General features: G+C 43.5%; 1 protein-coding gene across 1 annotated transcript in view; it reads left to right on the top strand.

Annotated features, from left to right (window-relative positions):
- adamts17 (ADAM metallopeptidase with thrombospondin type 1 motif, 17) overlaps positions 1 to 25,603 on the top strand; it is a gene marked incomplete at both ends in the record, with an annotated part of 178,466 nt that overhangs the window by 41,638 nt on the left and 111,225 nt on the right. The window contains 3 exons of the mRNA XM_083993041.1: positions 15,851 to 16,023; positions 19,213 to 19,296; positions 20,390 to 20,547. Coding sequence (XP_083849167.1) covers positions 15,851 to 16,023; positions 19,213 to 19,296; positions 20,390 to 20,547 — 415 coding nt within the window. The remainder of the gene's footprint in view (positions 1 to 15,850; positions 16,024 to 19,212; positions 19,297 to 20,389; positions 20,548 to 25,603) is intronic.

Below are 25,603 nucleotides of genomic sequence, written 5' to 3'. Positions count from 1 at the left end.
TTCATTGATATACAAAGCTAGAGCTTGGAGGCTGCAAGCTCTCCTAGTTTCGATGGAGGTGTTCTGCAAAACACAATAGGAAATACACTGTATAAACAAGTCACTGACATTAAAAAGACGGAAAAAATTCCAGAAAGTGACCCCTGACACAGATATCAGCTGGCAAGTCAGTCTGCATACAGAAGTCACTCAGACATTCATAAAATCACAGTTAACTACGGGTGCACTTGCCAATTAGTGTTATGTGAATTGTGGTATGATGCTTTTCCACGAGCTCAGTACAGCACAGCACGTTTTTTTTTTTTGCGTTTCCACTAGTACCTGGTACTTTTTTGTTAACGCCTTGGCTCTGATTCCAAGCGAGTCGAAGCAATACTATACATGACGTCAGCAGACTGCCTTCCACTGATTGGCCAGAGCGTCGTCACTGGAAGAGTCACGAGCGCCACTTCCAACACGAGAATCAGACCCGCTAATTTTAAAAACACACCAACAACAGCGACCACTGATCTGCACATTACACTGTTGTTCCTTCATGTGAGTTAAATGTCTGCTGTGAGGAAAACCACGCTGTGGTCCGTGATCGAGGTGCGGCCGAGTGTGTTTGGAACTGGTGAAAGGATTGAAAATACAGAGCAAGACAACATGGCCGTAGCCGTCGTGCTACGAAGACTCCACCCCCGCTGAGGAGGTACTATGGAACTCAGCTGTAATGGAAAAGCACCTAAACTGAGCCGTACCTTGCCGTGCCATACAGTGCTAGAGGAACAGCGCCATTAATTTAAGTGGGTGGGTTGGGGTGGAGGTTTATTATGCTACTTGATATTTTATAATAAGTAGCCTATCCACAGCAACTGAGATATCTATCATTATGCAAGTAATTATATTTATACACAAACCTGGTCAATAACAGCGATCATATTTTTGGTTTTGCATGCTGCTGCTCCTCCTCCTTTCTCACGGAGCACTCTAGCCAACTTGCCAGAGCAGTGGTCCCCGTGAACTCTGCACAACAAGACAAAAACACAAAGTACAGAAGGTGGTTAACACACAACTTAAAATGTACAAATACAGGCTTAGGTACTTAAACTAACAGTTAAATGTAGCTGAAGTAACACATTTTTCAACACTTTGATTAGTATGTGACCTGCTTAAATGACTGTGAAGAGCATTCCAAGTTTCCATCAGCTAACCTGTTGTATTTTAGTAGATCGACTCTTGATTCAGTTGTTCCAGACAAGTCCACATTCATATCTGTTGAAAAAAATTAAGTGAGATTAGAATCAAAACATTAAAAGGCAGTCCTATGCAACATATCCTTCAATTGCCTTGCCAGGTCTGTCAATAAAAATATAATTTGTAATTAATTTTGTTAAATTACCAGTACACATTATTATTATTATTATTGTAAGGCCTGGTTCAGGTTAAACCCTTTGTAAAACATGAATGAAGCAAAAAAAAAAAAAAAGCTTTCTTTCTTGTCTAGTTTGACAGTAAGACACAACTAAAAAAACAAATATAAATCTAGGAATAAATAATTGATTTAAAAAGGTGCAGCCACAGTTGCTGTTTTCAGACATGGTGTATAGGCTACACAGTAAGATGTTGGTTCATTTTTCAGCTCATACTGTAGGACATTTGTTTTCACTCTGGTCCAAATGCTTCACCACTGGCAGGACGTCATGTGTCCGTGGCGACTGACCGGAAAAAACGTGCCTATGTCCTGTTTACGGACCGCTCTTGTTCGACTGTAGCCGCGCTAACGACGCTAATGAAGCTAACCGCGCTAACGACGCTAACGAAGCTAACCGCGCTAACGACGATAACGAAGCTAACCAAGCTAACCGCGCTAACGAAGCTAACCAAGCTAACGACGCTAACCGGGCTAACGGAGCTAAGTGGTAAACAGATACAGCTAGTAATGAATCGGTGCCTGGACTCACTCGCCGATTCCGATACTTGCTTTATGAAGTAGCCTAATGGCAGTAAAAAAGATGGTTACTTACCTCTATTTCGAGCAGCAGCCATGTGCAACAAAAAGAATGGTGGAGGTAACATAATCTCACGTGATTTTGAACGAGATTAGAGGGGATGTGCGGTGTCCTTTCGGTTTTACATGACAGAGTTGAGTAGGGATAACGAACACAGCAAGTAAACCTGACATTGCTTACTTTTTGCTTTCAACCACCACAACCAACTTAAGTTGATATAAAAACTTGTGATTTTTGAGTAAGTTTAACATAATACTATGATTTATAGCCAACAACACTGATATTTCCTTTTTTTGAGTGTACTCACCCTCATGTGGACTAAGGGCTGGGAGAAGTTTCAGAGTCCTCCGTGGCTTCTCTGAGTCACAGGGGGTCTCGGCGTAGCAGTGCATGTCCATATAACGGTTGCAAATGGATACCAACTGTCTTCGTAACAAAAAGACACACCAAAAAACATCCAAATACCTCCATGCTGCTCGTATGTAATGTCCATCTTGTATTGAAGCCCCGAAATGCGAAATTGTCCCGAAAAAAGTTAAATAAGTCTATTTTTCAAGCTTGTTTGTAGCGGAAGCTTCTCTTCCCGGTTCGTCAAATTTGGATGAACCAGGGAACAATTCAGGGACAATTTCGCATTTCGGGGCTTCAATACAAGACGGACATTACAGACGAGCAGCATGGAGGTATTTGGATGTTTTTTGGTGTGTCTTTTTGTTACGAAGACAGTTGGTATCCATTTGCAACCGTTATATGGACATGCACTGCTACGCCGAGACCCCCTGTAACTCAGAGAAGCCACGGAGGACTCTGAAACTTCTCCCAGCCCTTAGTCCACATGAAGGTGAGTAGTTAATGAGTAAAATTTCAATTTTGGGTGAACTATCCCTTTAAATTTGGGATCTGGGTGATCGGTGGATGGAGATGAAGGTGAAGAGGAGCTGATTGATCAGCCTGTGACTGTGAGGCAGGTGTCTGGTCTACTCTCATGTGATCTTATTGAAGCCCTCCATGTGGCTCTGCATGTGTGCGTTTGCAGAAGAGGTGTGGCCGACGCAGGGTTTAAGTTTCTCCTTCATGAAAGTACCAGTTGTGATGTGGAAGAGGAATGCTCCGACTCCTTCGCTCGCTGCTCCCGACGACTGAACAGGGACACTTTTTAATTATAATGCTTATTGCAGCGGCCTGTTCTGTCCTGTCAGAGGTAATGAAATTCCTGCTTCGTGAATGGAATCTGAGACAGTGGGGAGAAGCCCGGAGGAAGTTGAAGCAACAATGAAGCCCAGGCATCCGCTTCCTTCATGGTCACAGACCAGGTCCACCCCACCTCCAGGTCCTCTTGCTCCTCAGGAGATACTCTTTCACTGTGTGGGGCAGATCACAGCGGTTTGCCCTGCGGTTCATTCTGCACCTGTCTCATAGAGGAGAACTTTCTCTCTCGTGTTGCGTTAAAGAAGAGGATGTAGCTCTATGCTTCACCTGTGTAAATGTGATAGCTGATTACATTTGATGAGCTGAACTCATAAAGTGACAGAGGCCATGCACACAACAACAGTCTCCCCTCTGTTGTCAATAATAACATCATACACCAGATCATTTTCACAGAGATCTTCATCTACTGAACCCAGATAAACACGGTTGTGTGCTGTCCTGACCATGAGTCTGTGCATTTTCTGGCGCACACGGTGATGTCCAGGAACCTAAAACTCTGATTTCATCAAATCTTAGCTGGAGTTAAAAAAAAAAAAAAGGTTTCATTGACTTAACCCTCCTGTTGTCCTTCTGGGTCAAATTGACCCAATCTGTTCCCTTCCTCCATCCTTCCTTCTTTCCTTCCTTCTTTCCCTTCGCCCATCCTTCTGCTTCCTTCCTTGACCTAATCTGTTCCTTCCCTCCATTTTTCTTTCCTTCTTTTTTCCCTTCCTTCCGTCCTTCCTTCGTTCCCTTCGTCCTTACTTCTTCTTCCTTCCTCTTTTGGTCTAATTGGCCCAATCTGTTGCCTCCCTCCATCTTTCTTTTCTTCCTTTTCCCTTCCTTCTTTCCACAATCCTTTTTCCCTTCCTTCCTTCCTTCTTTCCTTCCTTCCTTCCTTCTTTCCTTCCTTCCTTCCTTCCTTCCTTCCTTCCTTCCTTCCTTCCTTCCTTCCTTCCTTCCTTCCTTCCTTCCTTCCTTCCTTCCTTCCTTCCTTCCTTCCTTCCTTCCTTCCTTCCTTCCTTCCTTCCTGCCTTCCTTCCTTCTTTCCCTTCATCATTCCTGCCTGCCTTTCTTCTATTTTTCCTTTCATCCTTCCTTCTTCCCCTTTGTTCTTCCTTCTTTGACCCAGGAGAACAACAGGAAGGTTAAAACAGAGTTTTCATGTGGATGAAAGAGGAAAATGCATTAAAAGATGTACTTTTTTCAGATACCTGGCTATGTGTGTGGTTTAAGTTAAGATTTCTTTCAGATACCTGGCTATGTGTGTGGTTTAAGTGAAAAGATTGCTCAGATAAGATAAGATGTTTACTGAGATTAACACAGAATCAGAGGAGAAACTGCAGCACAGAGGACAAATATAAACTATACGAATCCAGAAAAAAAACAAAAACATTTTATGTTTAAACAATATAGACTTGATCTGGGATATATATTGTTCTACATATTGTTCGTCCTCAGACTGCAGGTGCAGGTGAAAACATCTAGGCTGTGAGCAGACTGTTGTTGTTGGAGGAAGGAGGATGCGGGTGTAAACAGCACTCGGCTGTTTACACCAGAAGAAACCAGAAACACATTTCTCCCTGCCGGTCAACAAGCAACAAGATTCGGCTCCTTCTCTTGATCACACACTGAGCTGATGTTTGTAATGACCTCATGGATTTTATAATCTGAGCTTTTCATGTGAATTTGTTTGTTGCTTCTCACCTGATTCCCAGGAGAGCTTGACCAGCTTCACTGTGGTCCCCTCATACCGAGCAAGTCTGTGCTCATTTAGATCTGCAAGTAGACACAGACACAAGTCACACTGATACACAACGCTTAGGGATAACGGATGGATTCTGTTTATTAGACTGTCGACAAAAAGACACTCTCTTCTTGAACACCATGTATCATTTTCCTTCCACTTCACAATTATGCACTACTTTGTGTTGGTGTTGGTCTATCACATAAAGTCCCAATAAAATACATTTAAAGGGATAGTTCACCCAAAATTGAAAAGGGCTGGGAGAAGTTTCAGAGTCCTCCGTGGCTTCTCTGAGTTACAGGGGGTCTCGGCGTAGCAGTGCATGTCCATATAACGGTTGTAAATGGATACCAACTGTCTTCATAACAAAAAGACACACCAAAAAACATCCAAATACCTCCATGCTGCTCGTATGTAATGTCCGTCTTGTATTGAAGCCCCGAAATGCGAAATTGTCCCGAAAAAATTTAATAAGTCTATATTTCAAGCTTGTTTGTAGCGGAAGCTCCTCTTCCCAGTTCGTCCAAATTTGACGAACCGGGAAGAGGAGCTTCGAGAAGCTTCCGCTACAAAACAAGCTTGAAATATAGACTTATTTAATTTTTTCGGGGCTTCAATACAAGACGGACATTACAGACGAGCAGCATGGAGGTATTTTGATGTTTTTTGGTGTGTCTTTTTGTTACGAAGACAGTTGGTATCCATTTGCAACCGTTATATGGACATGCACTGCTACAGCGAGACCCCCTGTAACTCAGAGAAGCCACGGAGGACTCTGAAACTTCTCCCAGCCCTTAGTCCACATGTAGCCTGGCTCTCGCCAGACCCTTGTAGTTCCGCAAAGCTCCACCAGAGGCGCTACGCTCAGCTTCACACAAGGGTCTGGACTCGAGGCCAATGCAAACTTCTTCCCCGGAGCAAAAAATAATGAACCAATCAGGATCGCCGGGCGGGACTTTCTGGGGTGTGACGTAGCGCTGAAGCGACTGTTTGAGTCAAACAACAATGGCGGCTCGCAGTGAGGAGTCGTGCGTTGGCATTGATTCTGCTATTTCAACTGTTTTGTCGAATCTATCGAATATTAATTCTTTGAAAGATGAACAGAGAACGGTTTTGAAGGCATTTATTGGTGGCAAGGATGTTTTCAAGATAACGGACAAGTGGTTTATCCAATCACATACAAGACTTTTTTTACAAGGCCCCGCCTTCTGAAATGAATCGCCTATGGAGCAGTCCCAGACCCTTGTGTGGAGCTCAGCGTAGCTTTGCGGAACTACAAGGGTCTGGCGAGAGTCAGGCTAGTCCACATGAGGGTGAGTAGATAATGAGTGAAATTTCAATTTTGGGTGAACTATCCCTTTAAGGTTATGGTTGTAACGTGACAAAAAGGAGTATGATACTTTTGCAAGGCGCTGTAAACCACCAGGTTACTGTACGGAGCAGGATAACCACTACTTACCACAACAGAGCTGCACGTCCTCCGTCATTAGTGTTTGAACAGAGACGAGATCAGAGGTCAGAGGTTTGAAACCAAACGGACCGCAAGAATTTATGCTATGTTTTTAATGACATATCACTGAGAAGTAAAATACAGTGGAAAGACAAAGAAAAGAGCTTCGTGACAAAGCCTGGAAATCTCCGGCTAACAGGTGTGGAGGAAGGTTACCGTGGCCGTCGGCAACGTCCTAATGCAGCTTTGAACCGCGAAGCATCGGAGCTGCTGCCGCTCACACTACTGTATGTCCTCTGTGTTTGGGCCGCCTGGCTGTCCTACTTCTGTCTTGTCACAAACATTGATTAGGATTTGAGGATGATTTGATTTGATTTTGAGATTGTTGATGACGTCACTGTGACAAAATGTGTTCTTGGCCATAACCCACATAATCATTATGCTAAAGTTATGACACAATTTAAAGCAGAAGTAAGCGATCCGGTGGTTTTGGCTAACTTCCTGTCAGCCGATGGAGTTAGCAGTCCCCGCCCTCGTCCCTACGTCACCACATTCACGCGCATCCCTTGGCTGCACACACAGAGAGGACCGCCCCTTTATGCCATTCTCTCTCCTCATTGGATAAAGGTTGTAGGATACAAGGAAAGTTTTCTCCTCGGCTTACAGCAGAGCAGAGTGACTGACAGACCCGTGTTTCAGACCAAATGATTGCTGTCGGAAGATATAAGTATTTAAGACTTATATTAACACAAATATTCCGCTTACTTCTGCTTTAACTAAGAGCTATTGGAGAGATCAGCAAATAGACTCACACAGGCAGCACAAACGCAATAAAAGCAGTAAAATGACAATATAGAGATGGAGAAAAAACACAACATCACACGGAAACATCTCTGAATATGCCTTTCATTTAAAAAGAAGTCTCCTCAGACCGGTCGTCCCACCACTGAAGGCTCAGATGAAAAAAACGTGAAACAGACGATCCCTCTGAGAAACGTTAGGACATTGCTTTTCCTATGTAGGTGCGGCATCACGATATGTTGAAAATAAGCTAATGGATTCTTCCCCCAAAACTTTTTTTTTTTTTTTTCTCTGACGTAAACTGTGCTTATCATGGGACAGTCTCTAAACAACAGTAATGAGTTCAGGTCTGAGCGGCAGCAGCAGCCCAGTGGTTGTATGAAGCAAAGTTCTCCCACAGAGTTGTGGGCAGGCACAGTCACTGTTCCCCTGCAACGCTGCAGCTGCATTCACTGTTAAAACACTGTGTTATTTGTCTCTGTGAGCCTCAAACACATCCTCTCTTCTTTTTTTATTACAACCCCCCCCCCCCCCTCGTCACACATGGAGTAGCTCTGTGATCCCCGCAGGGAGGCTTAATTCTTCTGTCGAGGTGGGATACGGTCAGTGTTTGTGGCCACTTGCTGTCAGCTCCCTTTCCCTGTTGAAGACGCTGATTTGTTTTGATGATTTAATATTGGAGGCTGAACTGAAGGCGTTCCTAACGTTATGTCAGATATTGTATTTTAATAGATTATGGTTGACAAAATATTAAGCGTACCTCTCACTATAACTCAGCACAGGTCAACAGCTTCACAAATTACAGCTGTTAAATTACCTTTACAATAAATCAACATCCACTTAAACAGATTTAATAAAAACTGATCAGTGTGATCCTCACTCAGGAGGATTTAGTGCAGGACTGTTATCTCAGACCTTGGTGTACCTAATAATTGGCATGTGAACAGATAACTTTAATCACTGTGTCACAGCAGCCTTCACCTTGGACTAGAATCAGAGAGGAAGAAATTGGCACGAACTTTATAATATGTCTGAAGATTCAGCATGTGCATAAAAAAAAAAATCTCTGGCAAATGTGTTTGTGCATCAGAGAGGAAAATATTAGAAAACTGTTCACACACTGTAGCAACAGTCTGACCTGTCGCTCATAAAGGAAAATATAAAATGCATTACCATGACAACACTGGTTACAGCTCTATATCAGCTTGGGCTTGGTAGTGGTGGTAAAAAGTTAACAAACAATACTAGATATTAAGATTGATATCAATCCCTCCAGCCAAAACCAACCATTGTTTATCCATCCATCCATCCATCCATCCATCCATCCATCCATCCATCTTCTTCCGCTTCATCCAGGTTCAGGTCGCTGGGGTAACAGTTGGAGCAGGGAGAACTGTTTGTTCATACAACTCTAGTCAACTATAATCATCACTGCATTTCCTTGGGTCATCATCAATACACTTGCCAAATTTGGGTTCGACCAGATGAGCAGTTATTGAGATAATTGAACAACAGACAGACAGAGATGCCTCCATTAATAGTATGTTACTGCAATACGTGATTTAATAATTCATTAAAGGGGTTAGCTACAAGTTTGTCAGGTGTCGCACTAACACTCGCCCGCTCTCGCTCCAACCTTCAGCCAGGTACGCCAAATACCGGAGCGGCTAGTACAGCTAAGCTAAGGCTAACCGTATTTAACGGGCAGCAGCTCCGGTGTTGACAGCAGACTGGAAACACATCTGAATCATTTCACACTAACTCACCTGCAGACGAACCTGACAAACCCACAGCATCACGGCTGCACCGGAAACGTTACAGTACCGGCTGAACATTAGTTAGCATTAGCATTAGCACAATGCCTTTTTCTCCACAGAGCTATCAGGATCTGCCCCCCCCCCCCCCCCCCCCCCTGAGCTCTGCCTCACGTGACATCAATGTACTGCTGTTGGCGCAGAGATCATGTCATGTAGACTTTGCAAACGTAACCAGATGTAGTAAATATTCTATATTTTGGACCCGTAAAAATGTATAAAACAATTATTTCTGTTCTATAATTTTTTTTCAGTAAAATTAATACTTTTATTCTGCACCCCTCTAGATGCTCTTGTGGATGTAGCCTATTATTTTTGAATTTTTTTTCGTTTTGATGAAAAAGTTGTAGCTATGACCTTTAAGTTAATGAACAATTTTGAAATGTGTCAGGATTCTAGCCTAGAAATTAGACGCACCCTAGCGGCAGCAAAAATATTTGCTCCGTAGGTGGGTCTAGAAACGAGCCATAGGAACTTTTTAAGTCTCAAACACCGATTGTGTTCACCAATCACAGCGCTCTATCTGTTTAGAGAGTCGTTGGGCGGGCTTAAAGGGACAACGAGGAGTTTTGGAAAAGCGAAGCGTTTTCACACTACATTTATGAGCCTCCGCGCACCGTGAAATTCTTTGACCGGCGCAAGACGGACTCATGTTTTCATTCATCAAGAATTAAAGTCAGAGGTTCGAAGACGATCACATACCGTCGTAGTTCTGACCATAAACGGCGATTCGGCGGCGTTATTCTCGCCACAAAACCGAAAGTAAAGAAACCCGACCAGCATTTCCGCCACCACTAATAATAACAAAATAATGATAGAGACAAAACGATATATTTATCTAAAATGGGCCCATTAACAAGTGTGGGTAACGTAGATTCATCCACATTAATATGAGACTTTTTTATAACCAAATAGAAACTCCTCGTTGTCCCTTTAACGCGATGACGACATACATTTTGATTGGCTTGTCAGGCTAATGTCATCCTGCTCTTTGCTCTGATTGGTCGTAGCGCTAGCTAGCGCTACCCTATTGCGTGCAGAGGCAGTTTGAAAGACAGCCTTCATCCCGCCCCCTGGATTGAGCCGAGGTCTACCGGTCGTTGCCAGACTAGACATTTTAATGATATAGTCTGGCTTGTCAGGCTATGAGGATTCTGCAAGTCATTCAGATTCAGCTGCTTACTCATCAGATCTTTGGTCCTATAACACAACCTTCTTGGACTGGACACCACACTTTGCTCTTGTGGACTCCTCCAAATCCAACCTCCCAGACCATTGTATCACGTCCTGTTTCCGGAGTAGCCTACTGATGGTCTGGTTTCAATTCAGAGTCTGAAAAAAGCCCTCAGTCAGCAGAGCCAGTTGCTGGAGGAAGGGCACTGCTCTGATCCTCTTCCCTCTGCTGGAATGAATGACTTCTCATCTCTGGTAATCTGACAGCGCCTCAAGTTGTGCACACAGTGTCACCTCCGGGAGCCCAGAGTCATCTGATTCTTCTTAGTCAGGACTTTTCTGCTTGAATTGTCACCTGCCCCCCCCCCCCCCCCCCCCCCCCAACACCACAACACACCACCCTGGACCTTGGTGGTCAGCTGACATTTGCAGGAATTATCTAACATCTTCTATTATTGGAGTCGTTTTTAAAGGGATAGTTCAACATTTTGGCAAATTGGCCCATTGCCATAATCGCTATAGTCATAGCAGTAGATTCGTTACCTTTAATTGTCGGTGCAAGTTGTGAGCTGCACAATCACCACGTTATGAGATAATAACGGAACATTACGAGAAAACGTCTCAGTTTTGTAATGTTCCATTATTATCTCATAGCGTGGTGAATGTGCAGGTCACAACTTGTCCACAAAAGCGTTTTGGAGTTTTGGGATTTTGTATTTGATGAGTTTGATGAGGGAAACCAAGAAATTCCTTTAGCCTCCATAGCGTAGCTCTGAGCAGCTCACGGCTCTGCTCCACCGTTCTAAATATAGCTTGCACCGACAATTAAAGTTAACAAACCTACTGCTATGACTATAGGGATTATGGCAATGGGCCAATTTGCCAAAATGTTGAACTATCCCTTTAACATCAATCGCATTGACTTCAGACCAGAGCATTCTTGTTTGTCTTTTGGGTGAAGACACCCATTGATATCAGAGTCATTGTCATGCCATTGAGTTAAACTGTAGCCAAGCAATGGATGATTTGAAGGATGAACAGAGTCAGACCTCCTCTGGAGTGTGGCTGCATCCATTCATGCATGGCTAGTCAGCAAACTAATGCTTAACAGATCATTTGTTTCTCCAGGATCATTTATTTTCTTTAGCGACAGCCCCAGGAACACTTTTATTGAGTTTTCACAATACAAAAACAGCAAAGCTCTCACGCAGACCGAGTGCGCATTGTGCTACAGACCTCTGCTGCCGTGTTTCAAGCAGAGCCTCAGTCGTTTTCTAACCCTGACCAAGTGTTACATGCCAAAACCAATACCCATAATGCTGCACTGGCTTGTGCTGAAGATGTAGATATACAGATATAATTGTAGTAAGCTTGGGTCTTGCAGAAGCGTAGGGTCACAGTCGTACATCGAAAATGTGACCGGGGTTGTTGTTCAAACGCTTCCTCATTCCACTCCATTAAAAAGACGAGGCAGTTCATTCTGTCAAGACACCAACGCAAACACTTATTCAAGGTGGAAAAAACTAGAGAGATTATATGTAATTTAGTGAGATGAAAATATAATTCAAGCTGCCTATATAATAATATATATACAGTATATAATACATGAAGATGAATTTACGTCACTTTGGCAGGAAGATTGGTATTTCAAGGAGCATTGTTCACTATGACCTTTCACAATTGTTTTACCTCATTATAAACTTAAAAAAAAAATCGCAAGTTCCTCCATAGATCATCTGAGGGAATTTATTATTTTTATCCCCAATTATGTCACTTACAAAACATATAGGACAAACAGATCACAAAGACATGATCCCACCCCCTACCCCTAACCCCTCACCAGACAGCACAGAGTAAAGCCTGGTTTATGCTTCTGCGTCACGGTGACGACGTCGACGGGGACCCCTATGTGGACCCTACGCTGTAGCCTGATGTGCACCTCCAAAAATCCTGACTACGCGTCCGCAAGGACTGTGATTGGTCCGCTCAGAACGTCAGTGAGGTAATTCACCCGTTCAGCCTCGACTGGTCGGACAGACCACCTCCACAAAAGTCTTCTTCGTCGCCTGCGCTTCAACATTTGCAATAAAAGTGGTTGTTTTTCACTTGTCATTGTTTTTTTTGTTTTTTTAAGTATATTTGTTTGGCTTTTTTGCCTTTATTTGATAGAACATAGTGAGATAGACAGGAAAGGGGGAGGCAGAGAGAGGGGGAATGACATGCAGGAAAGGTCTGCCCGACCCGGGATTCGAACCGGGGACGCTCCCTGACGAAAACCAAGGAATCCGATATGAGCCCCCCGAAACCACACAAAGACACAGCCACACCCCCCTAGCGGCTTGGCGGTGAATTGCAGAGCAACGCGTTCCCTCGACGCAAAACTTCGAATGCTCATTGACGGCGTAGGGTCGACGCCGTAGCTACGCCGTCGCCGCGACGCAGAAGCATAAACCAGGCTTAAGGATACATTGTTTCTGAGGATCAGTTGAAAGCAGTTCAATACAGTTATACACACAATCACATTCAGCCAATGGAAGCTTCAATTTGTGGAATTGTTTTCATCAGAGGTCGTCATGTATTAAAAAAAATCCTAATTCCCCTCACATCGTTTTTTTCTGGAGGGAATGTTTGAAGCCACAGTCCCTGTTTCAGCTGACACACAGCTTTACAAGTAGGAGTCGTAGTTGATGTGAGTCTTTTCACTGCCACACATCAGTGTGTTGAAATTTAGTTTGTTGTGTTTGGACCATGTTGCAGAAATGCAATGATCAGTATCGTTAACGATCTCTCCCACGGAATTGATTAAACATTTTCCCAGAGGGTTTTCACTGTGGTGTAAGCCTGCACTATAAAATAAGTCAATTTATTTGTTTGCAGCACCAACAGAGATCAGAAACACACTCATCTTATGGTACTGAACAAAATGTACAGTAGTGGACAAAAGGACGGGATAGTTGTCTCTTTAAGAAAAGTCCCAGTCTGGCAGTCTGGACTGGCTGTCTCAGCTGCTCTGTGTGAAGCACACTGAGGCTTTGACTGGCCCTGGTTGGCTCCTCTCTGGCCCCATGGGCTGGAGCTGCTCAAGCTGCTGTGAGGTAACTTTGTTTTACAGTTTGAAGGTCATTTTTATGACTTGGCAGTTTTCTGTTCTTGGTGTTAGACACACAGTTTGGTTGGCAGTCTGAACAGGCTGAGGCCCCACGCTGCCTCACACTGTAGGCTTTCAGCTTGTTGCTCAGTCCTGATGACTGGTGAAGACGCTCAGTTGCCTGACTGCCATCCTCAGATTCTTGATGTCATAGCAACTGTGATCCTTAAAGGGATAGTTCACCCAAAATTGAACTCATTATCTACTCACCCTCATGTGGACTAAGGGCTGGGAGAAGTTTCAGAGTCCTCCGTGGCTTCTCTGAGTTACAGGGGGTCTCGGCGTAGCAGTGCATGTCCATATAACGGTTGCAAATGGATACCAACTGTCTTCGTAACAAAAAGACACACCAAAAAACATCCAAATACCTCCATGCTGCTCGTATGTAATGTCCGTCTTGTATTGAAGCCCCGAAATGCAAAATTGTCGCGAAATTTTTTTAATAAGTCTATATTTCAAGCTTGTTTTGTAGCGGAAGCTTCTCGAAGCTCCTCTGTCCACATGAGGGTGAGTAGATAATGAGTGAAATTTCAATTTTGGGTGAACTATCCCTTTAAGTAATCAGTGCTTTTAGTTGGGGTATGTGATTCCTAGAGTCTGCAACACCAAGAAACCCCAGACCCAGTTCTGTTAGAACATGGCAGTGGGTAGACCATCCCACAACCTTTGATTTGTCACTTTGCTTGTAGTCACATAAAAAAGAGCGGAGCCAGGAATTGGCAGAACATATTTTATAAAGACAAAAGTAAGAGTACAGAAGTCACTGTCTGTGTTTTAACGGGCAGTGAACAATGGAGGAGGTCTATCAGTCTGACTACACAGGACTTTGAACTCATGTCAAGTCACAGTTTTTGCTGTACAATCCTTCAATGTCTGACAAAACAAAACTGTCTGTCAGAGAGCGGCGCGGTGGAGCAGTGGTTACTGTAGCACTGTTCCCTCACAGACAGAAGGCGTCTCTGGGTATTCTGCCTTCTTCCACAGTCCAGAGACATTCACAATAGGGTAACTGGTGAGTCTAAATGAATGTGAATGTGTGTTGTCTCTATATATGGCCCTGTGACAGGCTGCTGACCTGTTCCAGTGTTGGGCATGTTACTTTATGCCCCTTTTCCACAAATTAAAATAGTTCCCAGGTGTCTTAAAGACATGTCTGTGACATGCTTTGGTCAAAATCCCCCAAGGATCAAACATCACAGCTCTTTTCATCCTCTCTAAACAGCCCTGTTCACAACGCCTGGTTTCAGTGCCTGTCCCTTTAAATGCAAATGAACCACTGCTCGCCCCGCCCCTTCTACTGCTACCAGGTAGAGGTGGGGTTATACAAATCAAAAACTAGTTCCATCACTAGAAGACAACCAAGGGAACACTTCATAAAACCACATGGATTTCAACCTAGGGAGCCTGAAAATTACAGATTTTTTTTTTGTCAATTCTCACATTTTGGGGGCTGGAAGGCAAGACAAACACCTAAATATATGTTAAAGAGCCTTCAAAAATGGATATTTCCATAATACCGGTATGCCCCCTTTAAAAAAGTAATTAGTTACTTCACCAAAAAAATAACTGAGTTAGTAACTGAATTACTTTTGCGTTACTTTTTTATAAATGCTCAAATATGTCAAATTACTTTGACTCGCTCCCTAACCTCCCATTTATCTGGAACTAACCAACACATGGAGCCTGCCTGTGTGGAGGAATACTGAGTAAGTTGGTTGGTTCCAGATAAACGTCTTTTTTTCGGACTAATTGATGGTCAGAAAAAAAGTGTATATAACGTACACTCTAACGGGTGTATTATTTTGTGACGGGAGTCGAGTAACGGTGAATAATGGTGCATTTTATTGTCAGTAATGGTAACAGCGTTGTAACCCAGGGAACCAGTAACTTTTTTGATTAATCGTTATTGAAAAATAGTAGTGTCGTTAGTAACGCCGTTATTTTATAATGCTGTTATTTCCATCACTGGGCTTTTCTCATAATCAATAGAGGAACAGCATTGTGCTTTGCAGTGTTAATTAGTAGGGGTGGGAGAAAAAAATCAATTCACATAAATATCGCAATATCTTTTTTGACGATTTTTAAATCGATTTTTTTTTTCAAAAATCAATTTTTTTTTTCTTTGAATTTTTTTGAAATTTTTTTTTTTGGGGGGAAATTTTTTAAAATATTGTGCAATGTGCATTTGTTAGCCTTTTTTACATCCAGAGAGTACAGGTTTTGAAAAGGGTTTAAGTTCACTTTATAATGGAGTATGTTAATTTATAGGCTCCTACAGTATTTGTGTGCAGATAAATGTTAAAAATGCAGACTAAAAATCGAGAGAATCGGCAATATCGTAGAATCGCAATTTAAATCGAATCGCCATCCAAAAAATCGTAGAAGAATCGAATCGGGAGAAAAGCATATCGTCCCAGCCCTATTAATTAGTTTGAAACGCACAGTGGCGGCGAACAAACCACTGAGACTCAGCTCCACACACACACAGCGGCAGTGTTTTATAATGCTGCTCCTCTCTGTGTCTTGTGTCTGTAGCAGGGAAGAGGAAGGAGAAGAGGTCAAAAGTAGCGGAGGACGTCCGGGGCAAGAGGAACGCCATCCGCCTGCACGAAGCCTACACCGTGGAGACGGTGGTGGTGGCGGACTCGGACATGGTGCAGTACCACGGCGCCGAGGCCGCCCAGAGGTTCCTGCTGACGGTCATGAACATGGTAAGACCGGAGCTCTGTAACTCAAATAGCCTGTTTCTTTGTTTTGTGTTCAACAAATCAAGTGTCAAGTGTGTTTGTATTCCAAATCCCCTTAGTCCCCTTTGTGTTTCCACAGACCATGTTTAGTTGTGATGGAGGGAGAGCAGAAAAGAGGGCAGCTTGTGGTAAAACTACAGCAAATGGAAGATAACACCATGTTATTGATGAACTGATAGTGTCCTTTAATCTTCCAACACTGACACACAGTAAAGTCATGATAGAGTTCGTGGAAAAGATCTAGAGAGCGAAAGCTTATCTGCTGCAGACAGAACACACACCTGGGTAACTGTCAGAGTCACCTGGTTTCCTCATGTTCCCATGGAAACATCACATCCCATACAAGAAGAAACCAGGATAAACTTCTGTGCATGTAAACGCACTCCCACTTGGCTGCCGGACGTCGTTGCACAGTGATGGAGACGAGCCAGAACCACATCCCAATTTTGTCACCCGTGCAGCCCTCTGTAACAACAGGCCGGAGCAGCCAACTGAACAAAGCTGCTTAGTACTCAGCTCAGCACAGGGGAGACTCATACTGTAGCCTTGGCTGGGGCTCTGGAGGCCAGAGCAGGGGGAGAGGAGAGACATGCACAGTGGAGAGCCGGAGGGGACAGTGAAAAAGCTCTAACCTGTCTGCTTTGATATCAGCAGGGAAACTTTTGTTCAGGCCTGCAAGTCGTAATTATTTACACGAAGGATTAAGCTTCTAATATCAACCAATTAGTCCGTAAAATGTTGGAAAACTAGAGGGGGAGTGGAGAACAGGGAGTGAAAAGTAGGGAATCACTTTTGTCATCTTTGCCTTAATTATTTGCAATGAGCTAATTATCACTTCACCACTCAGTTAGAACCAAAGTGCTTCCAGTGTCAGACCAGTATGACCAGTCCAGGAAAGTGTCTGAAGTCATTCTTGTATAGTTGTTGATGTGATGGTCAGTCTGAGTTTTATACCTGGGGTGTAAAATAAATGAAAGAGGACACTTAGAATGGGCTGTTTGCAGGTTAAAGGACAATTCCAGGCGAATTCAACTCGGCTGTATGTTCCTAACATTTTAGGTCTAAAAGAAGGAATCTGAAGATTTTCAGTTTAATCGCTCCTGTTTTGCGGTAGTTGTGTCTGTCCCCGCATCGCCACAGCAGCAATGAATGGGAGCGGATGCAAATTCTGCTGCTTAGTCTGTTTACATCCCTCAAAGCCGCAATTTTTTTCCACAGACAGTGGAGAGACCCAAGTTGCCGTGCTCGGTGTATTCAGGTGCAGTTGGGAGCTACCGTTTGTGTCATAAACACAGGAATATCAACTCTTGACTTGCTTCAAGTGTACATTTTTTTCCACAGACAGCGTCAGGTCAGATGGCTACTCAAACACTCACATTTAGTAACCTATATTTAAAGGACAATTCCGGGCAAATTCAACTCGGGGCTGTATTTTCCTAACATTTTAGGTCTAAAAGAAGGAATCTGAAGATTTTCAGTTTAATTGCTCCTGTGTAATTGTCCTGTGCAGCAATGAATGGGAGCGGATGCAAGTTCCGCTGCTTAGGCTGTTTACATCCCTCAAAGCCGCAATTTTTTTCCACAGACAGCGTCAGATGGCGACTCAAACATGCGGCCAGAAGTTTTTTTTACTTGAAGCAAGTCAAGAGTTGATATTCCTGTGTTTATGACACAAACGGTAGCTCCCACTGCACCTGAACACACCGTGCACGGAAACTTGGGTCTCGCGCGAGACTCCGGGAGACTTTGAATTAGATCTAGTTTTACAAACATGTCGGCTTGCTTGAAGTAAATAAACTTCTCGGTGCATGTTTGAGTCGCCATCTGACGCTGTCTGTGGAAAAAAAATGCGGCTTTGAGGGATGTAAACAGCCTAAGCAGTGGAACTTGCATCCACTCCCACTCATTGCTGCCGTGGCGATGCGGGGACAGACACAACTACCGCAAAACAGGAGCAATTAAACTGAAAATCTTCAGATTCCTTCTTTTAGACCTAAAATGTTAGGAAAATACACCCCCGAGTTGAATTCGCCTGGAATTGTCCTTTAACACTTGGTTTTAGACTGGATAGAATTAGATGTGATTCAGGACTGAGGGTGGAGGGTGAAGGTTTGGAAGGGTGGAGGGATGGAGGTGTGATCATTTCCAAGATGCTGCTGTCCTGATGGAAACACCACACCTAGTTTAGAACTGCTGTATATGCATAAACTGGGGCGTAAAGGAGGTATAGAATAAAAGTCATAACGCAGAAATGAATATAACATAATACCGTAGTTACGTCTTACACATTTTATTTCATGTGACATCACATGTAATAATTAAAATACAGTTCCACTGAAGCATAAACAAAAGAGCAGTGTTTTGTGCTGATGATGCCAATGAGCCATACCAATCCCCAAAACACCTTTAATTAAGCCCTTTTAAATCTCAACGAGCAGAGGGTTGGACTATAGCTCAGTTGTGAAGCCAAATGTGATGAAATGTAAAGGTGATGTAGCAGGAATCAGAGAAGTCTGGTTTCTGCTTTTCCCAGTATTTTGCATGAATGTACTGAATCTTTTTCACCAGCTCAGTCAGTTATCATGATGTTGACAGAAAGAAAAGGTCAAACAGAGTTAAAGAATTATAGACAATGGTTTATAGTTATTTATTCAATTGGTGTGCACATGTCAACAACTTCTGTCTTATTACAGAAAGCCAGGACCAAAGTAGTCTCATGTTTTGTCATTGTGCTACTTTATAGAAGAAACATTTGGGGTTCCCGGTGTCTGTGATTCTGGTCAGTTGTAATGATGCTTAACAAAGCATTCAAGATGTCTCCCTCCATGTTTAATCACTTTGTTTCAGTTTGGACATTGTCTTGTTTGATTGACAGCTGCTGTAGTGTCTCTTTGTTTAGTTTGTAACCCTGTCTGCAGTCATGTATCATCATCATGAGGGACTAACACTGACCATTAACAGTCACTAGTGTTTTATGTTAAGTATGAAGCCACAGTGTTGCACATTGTTAAGGTTACTGTGTTTCATGAAGGGAAACTGTGCATGTGCACATTGACTTCAACTCTGGGTCCTGTCTGTTGTGTTATGAATGAAGCAGCAGCTACTGTAGCAGTCAGAGAGACGTGTCTGAGTCTCTTGTTCCATCTCTTGCAGGTGTACAACATGTTCCACCACCAGAGTCTGGGAGTCCGGATCAACATTCGAGTCACCAAGCTTGTGCTGCTTCACAGCCGCCCGGTAAGCCTGACTCTTCACCTTCTCTGACCTGTGTAACTGTGTGTTGACCCTCACAGCCTCACTGCCAGCAGCTGCTGGACACACCCACTCACAGGAGGTCATGCCCTCTGGGACGGAGATTTCCTTTTATCTTCATGAAGCTCCTCTGTCCTCTGAGTTAAAGTTTCAAAGCCATTTGCAATTAAAGGGATAGTTGACCCAAAATTGAAATTTCACTCATTATCTACTCACCTTCATGTGGACTAAGGGCTGGGAGAAGTTTCAGAGTCCTCCGTGGCTTCTCTGAGTTACAGGGGGTCTCGGTGTAGCAGTGCATGTCCATATAACGGTTGCAAATGGATACCAACTGTCTTGGTAACAAAAAGACACACCAAAAAACATCCAAATACCTCCATGCTGCTCGTATGTAATGTCCGTCTTGTATTGAAGCCCCGAAATGCGAAATTGTCCCAAAAAAATTAAATAAGTCTATATTTCAAGCTTGTTTGTAGCGGAAGCTCATCTTCCCGGTTCGTCAAATTTGGACGAACCAGGGTCCGTCCTCTTTCCAGTTCGTCCAAATTTGACGAACCGGGAAGAGGAGCTTCCGCTACAAACAAGCTTGAAATATAGACTTTTTTTTTTTCGGGACAATTTCGCATTTTGGGGCTTCAATACAAGACGGACATTACATACGAGCAGCATGGAGGTATTTGGATGTTTTTTGGTGTGTCTTTTTGTTATGAAGACAGTTGGTATCCATTTGCAACCGTTATATGGACATGCACTGCTACGCCGAGACCCCCTGTAACTCAGAGAAGCCACGGAGGACTCTGAAACTTCTCCCAGCCCTTAGTCCACATGAGGGTGAGTAGATAATGAGTGAACTATCCCTTTAAGAATGAACAAAAATAATCTTTGTTCTTGATTTCATCTGAGCTTAGAGTTTGAACAGATACAAAGCAAAGTAAATATACTTGAATAATTTGGTCCAGAGGCAAGTGAACGGGTCAACCATCAGGCATCAGGAACAGTGACATGGACAATGTAAATCTAAGCTAAAAGTCCCACAGTGACAGAGCAGCAGTTCATATGTTGTGCCTGTGCTCCTCAGGAGAAGCTCACTGTGGGTCATCATGGAGAACGGTCTCTGGAGAGCTTCTGTAACTGGCAGTATCAGGAGTTCGGGGGCCCAAGGTACCTCGGCACCAACCACGTTCCTGGTGGAAGAGACGACATCCCACCAGTGGACACAGCTGTGCTGGTCACCAGGTATGTAACCTCTGCAGAAGAACCAATGATAATAACCCATACTGATTGATTTATTGATTGATTTAAGTGTCATGCACATTACTGTGCCCAGCCCACATGGGCCTACAGGACACTAGACTATATAAATGCATACATTTGAGGATGGCTAACAAGTCCACTCATACATACAGTATGTGTCCATAAACTCATGCAACACATTTTTTTCAAAATAACCAAAACAATCATAGTAAGTAGTCTTATATAGGATAGAATGTTTTCTGTCTCAGAGTCCATGCTTTTTCAATAAATCTGGCTTGGACCTGGATCTCCTCCTTGAAAAAACAGCTCAACATATCACACTCTCGACATCCAAGAGAAGTCAGGGTTCTTCACCTGAACTTTTTCAAACACGGATTTCCTCAGTTCATTAAAACTGAGAGGGCACTGAAGCAGAAAGTGAAATTCATCCTCCACAATATCGAGGTCACACAGAGCACATACGCTGCTCTTCAGGGAACCCCTTATATACAAGGTGCCACATCTCAGCTGTGCACACAGCGAGCTCAGACCTATTCCTAAGTTTAATGTTAAGTAAAGTTCTGTGTAGTAGTGATCCTCTTGAATTTGAATCACAAATGTTTTGCACTAGATAACGACTGCAGCTGCATCTAACAGCATCTGTAAACAGCTGTAACTATAGTGTGGTGTTGGATCGGGTCAGATCGGAGATGTTGCTGTTTCATCATCTGTTTATGTCTTCTCCCTCTACATTCATACTCGTACAACACCTGAGCCGTTCCTCTTGGTCTCAGCGGCTCTGGGATTGAGGCAGTTCTGTCTACTCCCTCCATCTCAACATGCACTTTGGCTGATTTGTTTACTTTTTCTGTTTGTTTTCTTACATGAACTAGGATTTGTAGGTGGAAGAAGGTTTTAGATCCATCACCCAGTTGTGTTTTATTTTTCCAGCCTGGCATGTAACATGGGTGACGTTAACTTGTAGAGATAGGCCAGTGTAAGATTTACACAGAGCCATAGATATTGTGGCAAACAGCACTCTCTCAGCCTCCTGCAGCTTTCTAACAAGACGTGGTTTCTACGCGAGTCATTTCAAACACTTATCTCTTGAGTTTAACCAAAAGTAAACACCATGATGGCAAACTGCACATGGGATCTACAGCCAGAGAAACAAAACCTGATGTTTAGTGTTTGTTTGTGCTGGAGACGTAACAAACGCTTCATGCTGAAAGTCTCTGGGTTGTTGCTAAATAGGCTTGTAACGCCGCATTATGTAATAATGACGCATTATGTAATAATGTAATAAATCTTCACGTCATTATGTAATAACGCCGCATTTTGTAATAATCTGCCGCATTTTGTAATAAAAATCTTGAACGCAATATGTAATAAACTTTGCCGCATTTTGTAATAAGTTGTTACATTTTGCATCACTTATTACATATTGCGGGTGTTACACTTTTTTATGAAAAAAATGTAATAATTTGGTGCATTATGTAATAAACCACCAAAATGGATGTCTTAATTAGAAAAAAAAGACATTAGGACCATCAGAATAACACTGACTTTAAGCATACCAGCATGCATGAATCATAAATATGAATTAATTTCTAAAACCAGTAGGACGGTCAAATCTAACTATCTATCTATCTATCCCACCGCTCCGCTCTGGGTGCTCCCTGAGGGGCACGCCACCAGATGCGCTTTTCTCCGTGCCGCTCGGCAGGCGCCTCGGCCCCTCAGATGTGTGTGTGTGTGGGTATGTGTATCATGTGTAGCCCGTATGTGTGTGTCGCCTGTGTGAATGTGTGTGTTAAATCTCGCTCGCGCTCTGTTAAGATGAATAAACAAATCGCTGCAGAGCACGAGCCTGGCACAGCCTGGATCAGCTGGGCAAATTTTGATAAAATGTTAAATCTGGTGAAAATCAGAGGCAAAATCACTTCCAGCATCATCAGCCCGATGAAATCCCACAGCTCGACCCCCCCCCAGCTCGCCCCAGCTGCGGCTCCGGGGGCGGCGATCCCAGCCGCCCCTGCCGCTGCTGGAGCAGAGCTGGACCCGGCCTGGAGCTCCAGTCGGACCGTGGTCCATGTCATCCCTCCACAGACGAACATGACCCGGGCGTATTATTGTCGGTGGACAAGGGGGGAGGGAGAGACGCGGAGCGGTTACCATCCGCGTGGGACCCGCTGTCGGAGGAGACCGCTCTGGTTACATGCTGCTATTCAGACATGCCGCTATTTCGACATTGACTTCTAATTGTCGGAATAGCGGCATTAACATTATTTTTTAAGCGTCCCACTATTCCGACATTTTTTTTTTCATTGTCGGAGTAGCGGCACTTTACTATTTTTCAAACATTCCGCTTTTCCGACATTGATTGATTACGTTATAGTCAGACGTGTCCTTCTGATTTATTTTTATTTTTTCATCTGAGACACTGTTTCTCATACACAAATACATTGGCCTATTAGAGAAGAAAAAACAAACCCTCCAAGTTTAAAAACACACCGGCGGCAGCGCACACTGATCTGCAGCTACTGAGACTGTTATTATTCAGTCACCTGAGTTTATCCTGCTGCTTTACATTGTTTTAACATAGGTAAAAGAAGAAAAAAAAGATTGTCTGGAATAAAGGGGCAGATTACATAAGAGTATTCTTTTTTCTGCTCCCTTTTGTTGAGATTTGGGAGGTTTTTGCCTGATTTATTGCCCGATGCCATGTATCTCGCTTTCTTTCCCCCTCCCTCCGCCCGTTGTCTTCGTTGTCACTTTGTTGTCGCTCCACAGAGCGCACATGGCTAATTAATATGCACGTGCTGACCATATATGGTTGTGTAGGCATTCCGGGGACGGAGGTGTGTTCACGTGCGCAACTGCGCACCATTCTTGGATCCAGTTATCAAAGTTGAGGTGCAGAGTTGTGCACGCACAGTTTGATAGATCTGAAAAAGGTGTAAATATGTTGGGTGTCTTTTCGCCTAAGCAGGCCTAAGCAAAACATTTAGTAGCAGCAGTTTTACACTGCTAACTTACAGTTTTGATAAATGAGGCCCCAGGCCATAAGCCCAGAGCCCAGACGCTCACAGCTGCAGCTCCGCGGCTCATCCGCGGCGCTGTCCGTGGTGCTGAAGGTGACAGGTTAACTTGACAAACAAACTGCAGCATAGTTCTGTTTGTTTATCATATGTGTCAGTTTTGTTTGCGACTTGATAGTTTAGTTGTTGAGATTAAGAACATCACTCCCTCATCAAACCGGTGATAGACATGCTGAAAAGAAAAGAGAGAGAGAGACGCGCCTGGGTATCGCAGATGTAAAAAAAAAAAAAGACGTGTCGGAATAGCGGTATCAAAAAGTGTCGGACTACCGGCATGTCTAGATAGAGGGATGTCGTAATAGCGGGATGTCTAAATAGTGACATGTCGGAATAGCGGGATGTCTGAATAGCGGGCGGACCCCGACCGCTCTGCTCAGCGGGGAGGAGGAGCAGCGTGTATTATTGTTAATGTTTTTTTCTAATTAAGACATCCATTTTGGTGGTTTATTACATAATGCACCAAATTATTACATTTTTTTCATAAAAAAGTGTAACACCCGCAATATGTAATAAGTGATGCAAAATGTAACAACTTATTACAAAATGCGGCGAAGTTTATTACATATTGCGTTCAAGATTTTTATTACAAAATGCGGCAGATTATTACAAAATGCGGCGTTATTACATAATGACGTGAAGATTTATTACATTATTACATAATGCGTCATTATTACATAATACGGCGTTACAAGGCTACACACGCTAGCTTTCATTCACCGAAAGAGACAGATCTCTGTCATGTTGACTGGAAATGCGACTCTGACGTCACATTTCTATGATTTTTGTTTAGTTTTTCCTTCGGGGGGGTCAAAGAGGAGGCGGAGGGGAAAGATATCCTTCTGTTTTAAAGGGATAGTTCACCCAAAATTCAAATTTCACTCATTATCTACTCACCCTCATGTCAACTAAGAGCTGTGAGAATTTTCAGAGTCCTCCGTTCCTTCTCTGAGTTACGGGGGGGTCCGCGCAGCAGTATTTGTCCATATAATGGTTGTCAATGGATACCAACTTTCTTCGTCCAAAAAGACACACCAAAAAACATCCAAATACCTCCATACTGCTCGTCTGTAATGTCCCTCTTGTATTGAAGCTCCGACATGAGAAAGTGTTCCGAAAAAAATTAAATAAGTCTATATTTTAAGCTTGTTTGTAGCGGAAGCTCCCAGTGTCTCAGTTCACTGCTCTTCCTGTGTCAGTGCAAATCTCGCGTGATTTGCACTGACCGGTGGAACAATTTCTCATGTCGGGGCTTCAATACAAGAGGGACATTACAGACGAGCAGTATGGAGGTATTTGGATGTTTTTTGGTGTGTCTTTTTGGACGAAGAAAGTTGGTATCCATTGACAACCATTATATGGACAAATACTGCTGCGCGGACCCCCCGTAATTCAGAGAAGGGATGGAGGACTCTGAAAATTCTCACAGCTCTTAGTCGACATGAGGGTGAGTAGATAATGAGTGAAATTTGAATTTTGGGTGAACTATCCCTTTAATGAGTACACGTGTCTTCTGATTCAGTCTGGTCGGGGTGAGGCACTGTGGCCTTTTGTTCCTCAGGTGGTTTGTTATGAATCAGATCTGCTGTCCTCTCCCCCCCCCCCCCCCCCACCTCTGTCATGTCCTGAGGCTTCCTCTGTGAGTCAGGATCAGCATCTCTGGAAGGGAAGGAGGGGCCGGCTGCCAGCAGCAGTCAGGATGAGAGTGAGGCGGCAGCAGGCAAATTAAAGCGCACTGCTCTCAGGTTTCCTGCAGTGCATGGCTGCTCACTGTCCTCTGTGTGTGTGTGTGTGTGTGTGTGTGTGTGTGTGTGTGTGTGTGTGTGTGTGTGTGTGTGTGTGTGTGTGTGTGTGTGTGTGTGTGTGTGTGTGTGTGTGTGTGTGTGTGTGTGTGTGTGTGTGTGTGTGTGTGTGTGCTGCAGTTTGTGGACAGCCCTTGTAGATGATCTGCCTGCAGCATG

This window comes from Trachurus trachurus, assembly GCF_905171665.1.
Source record: "Trachurus trachurus genome assembly, chromosome: 3".
Taxonomy (NCBI): Eukaryota; Metazoa; Chordata; class Actinopteri; order Carangiformes; family Carangidae; genus Trachurus; species Trachurus trachurus.
The sequence above is the reverse complement of the archived record's forward strand: the minus strand, read 5'-3'. Positions and strand labels throughout refer to the sequence as shown.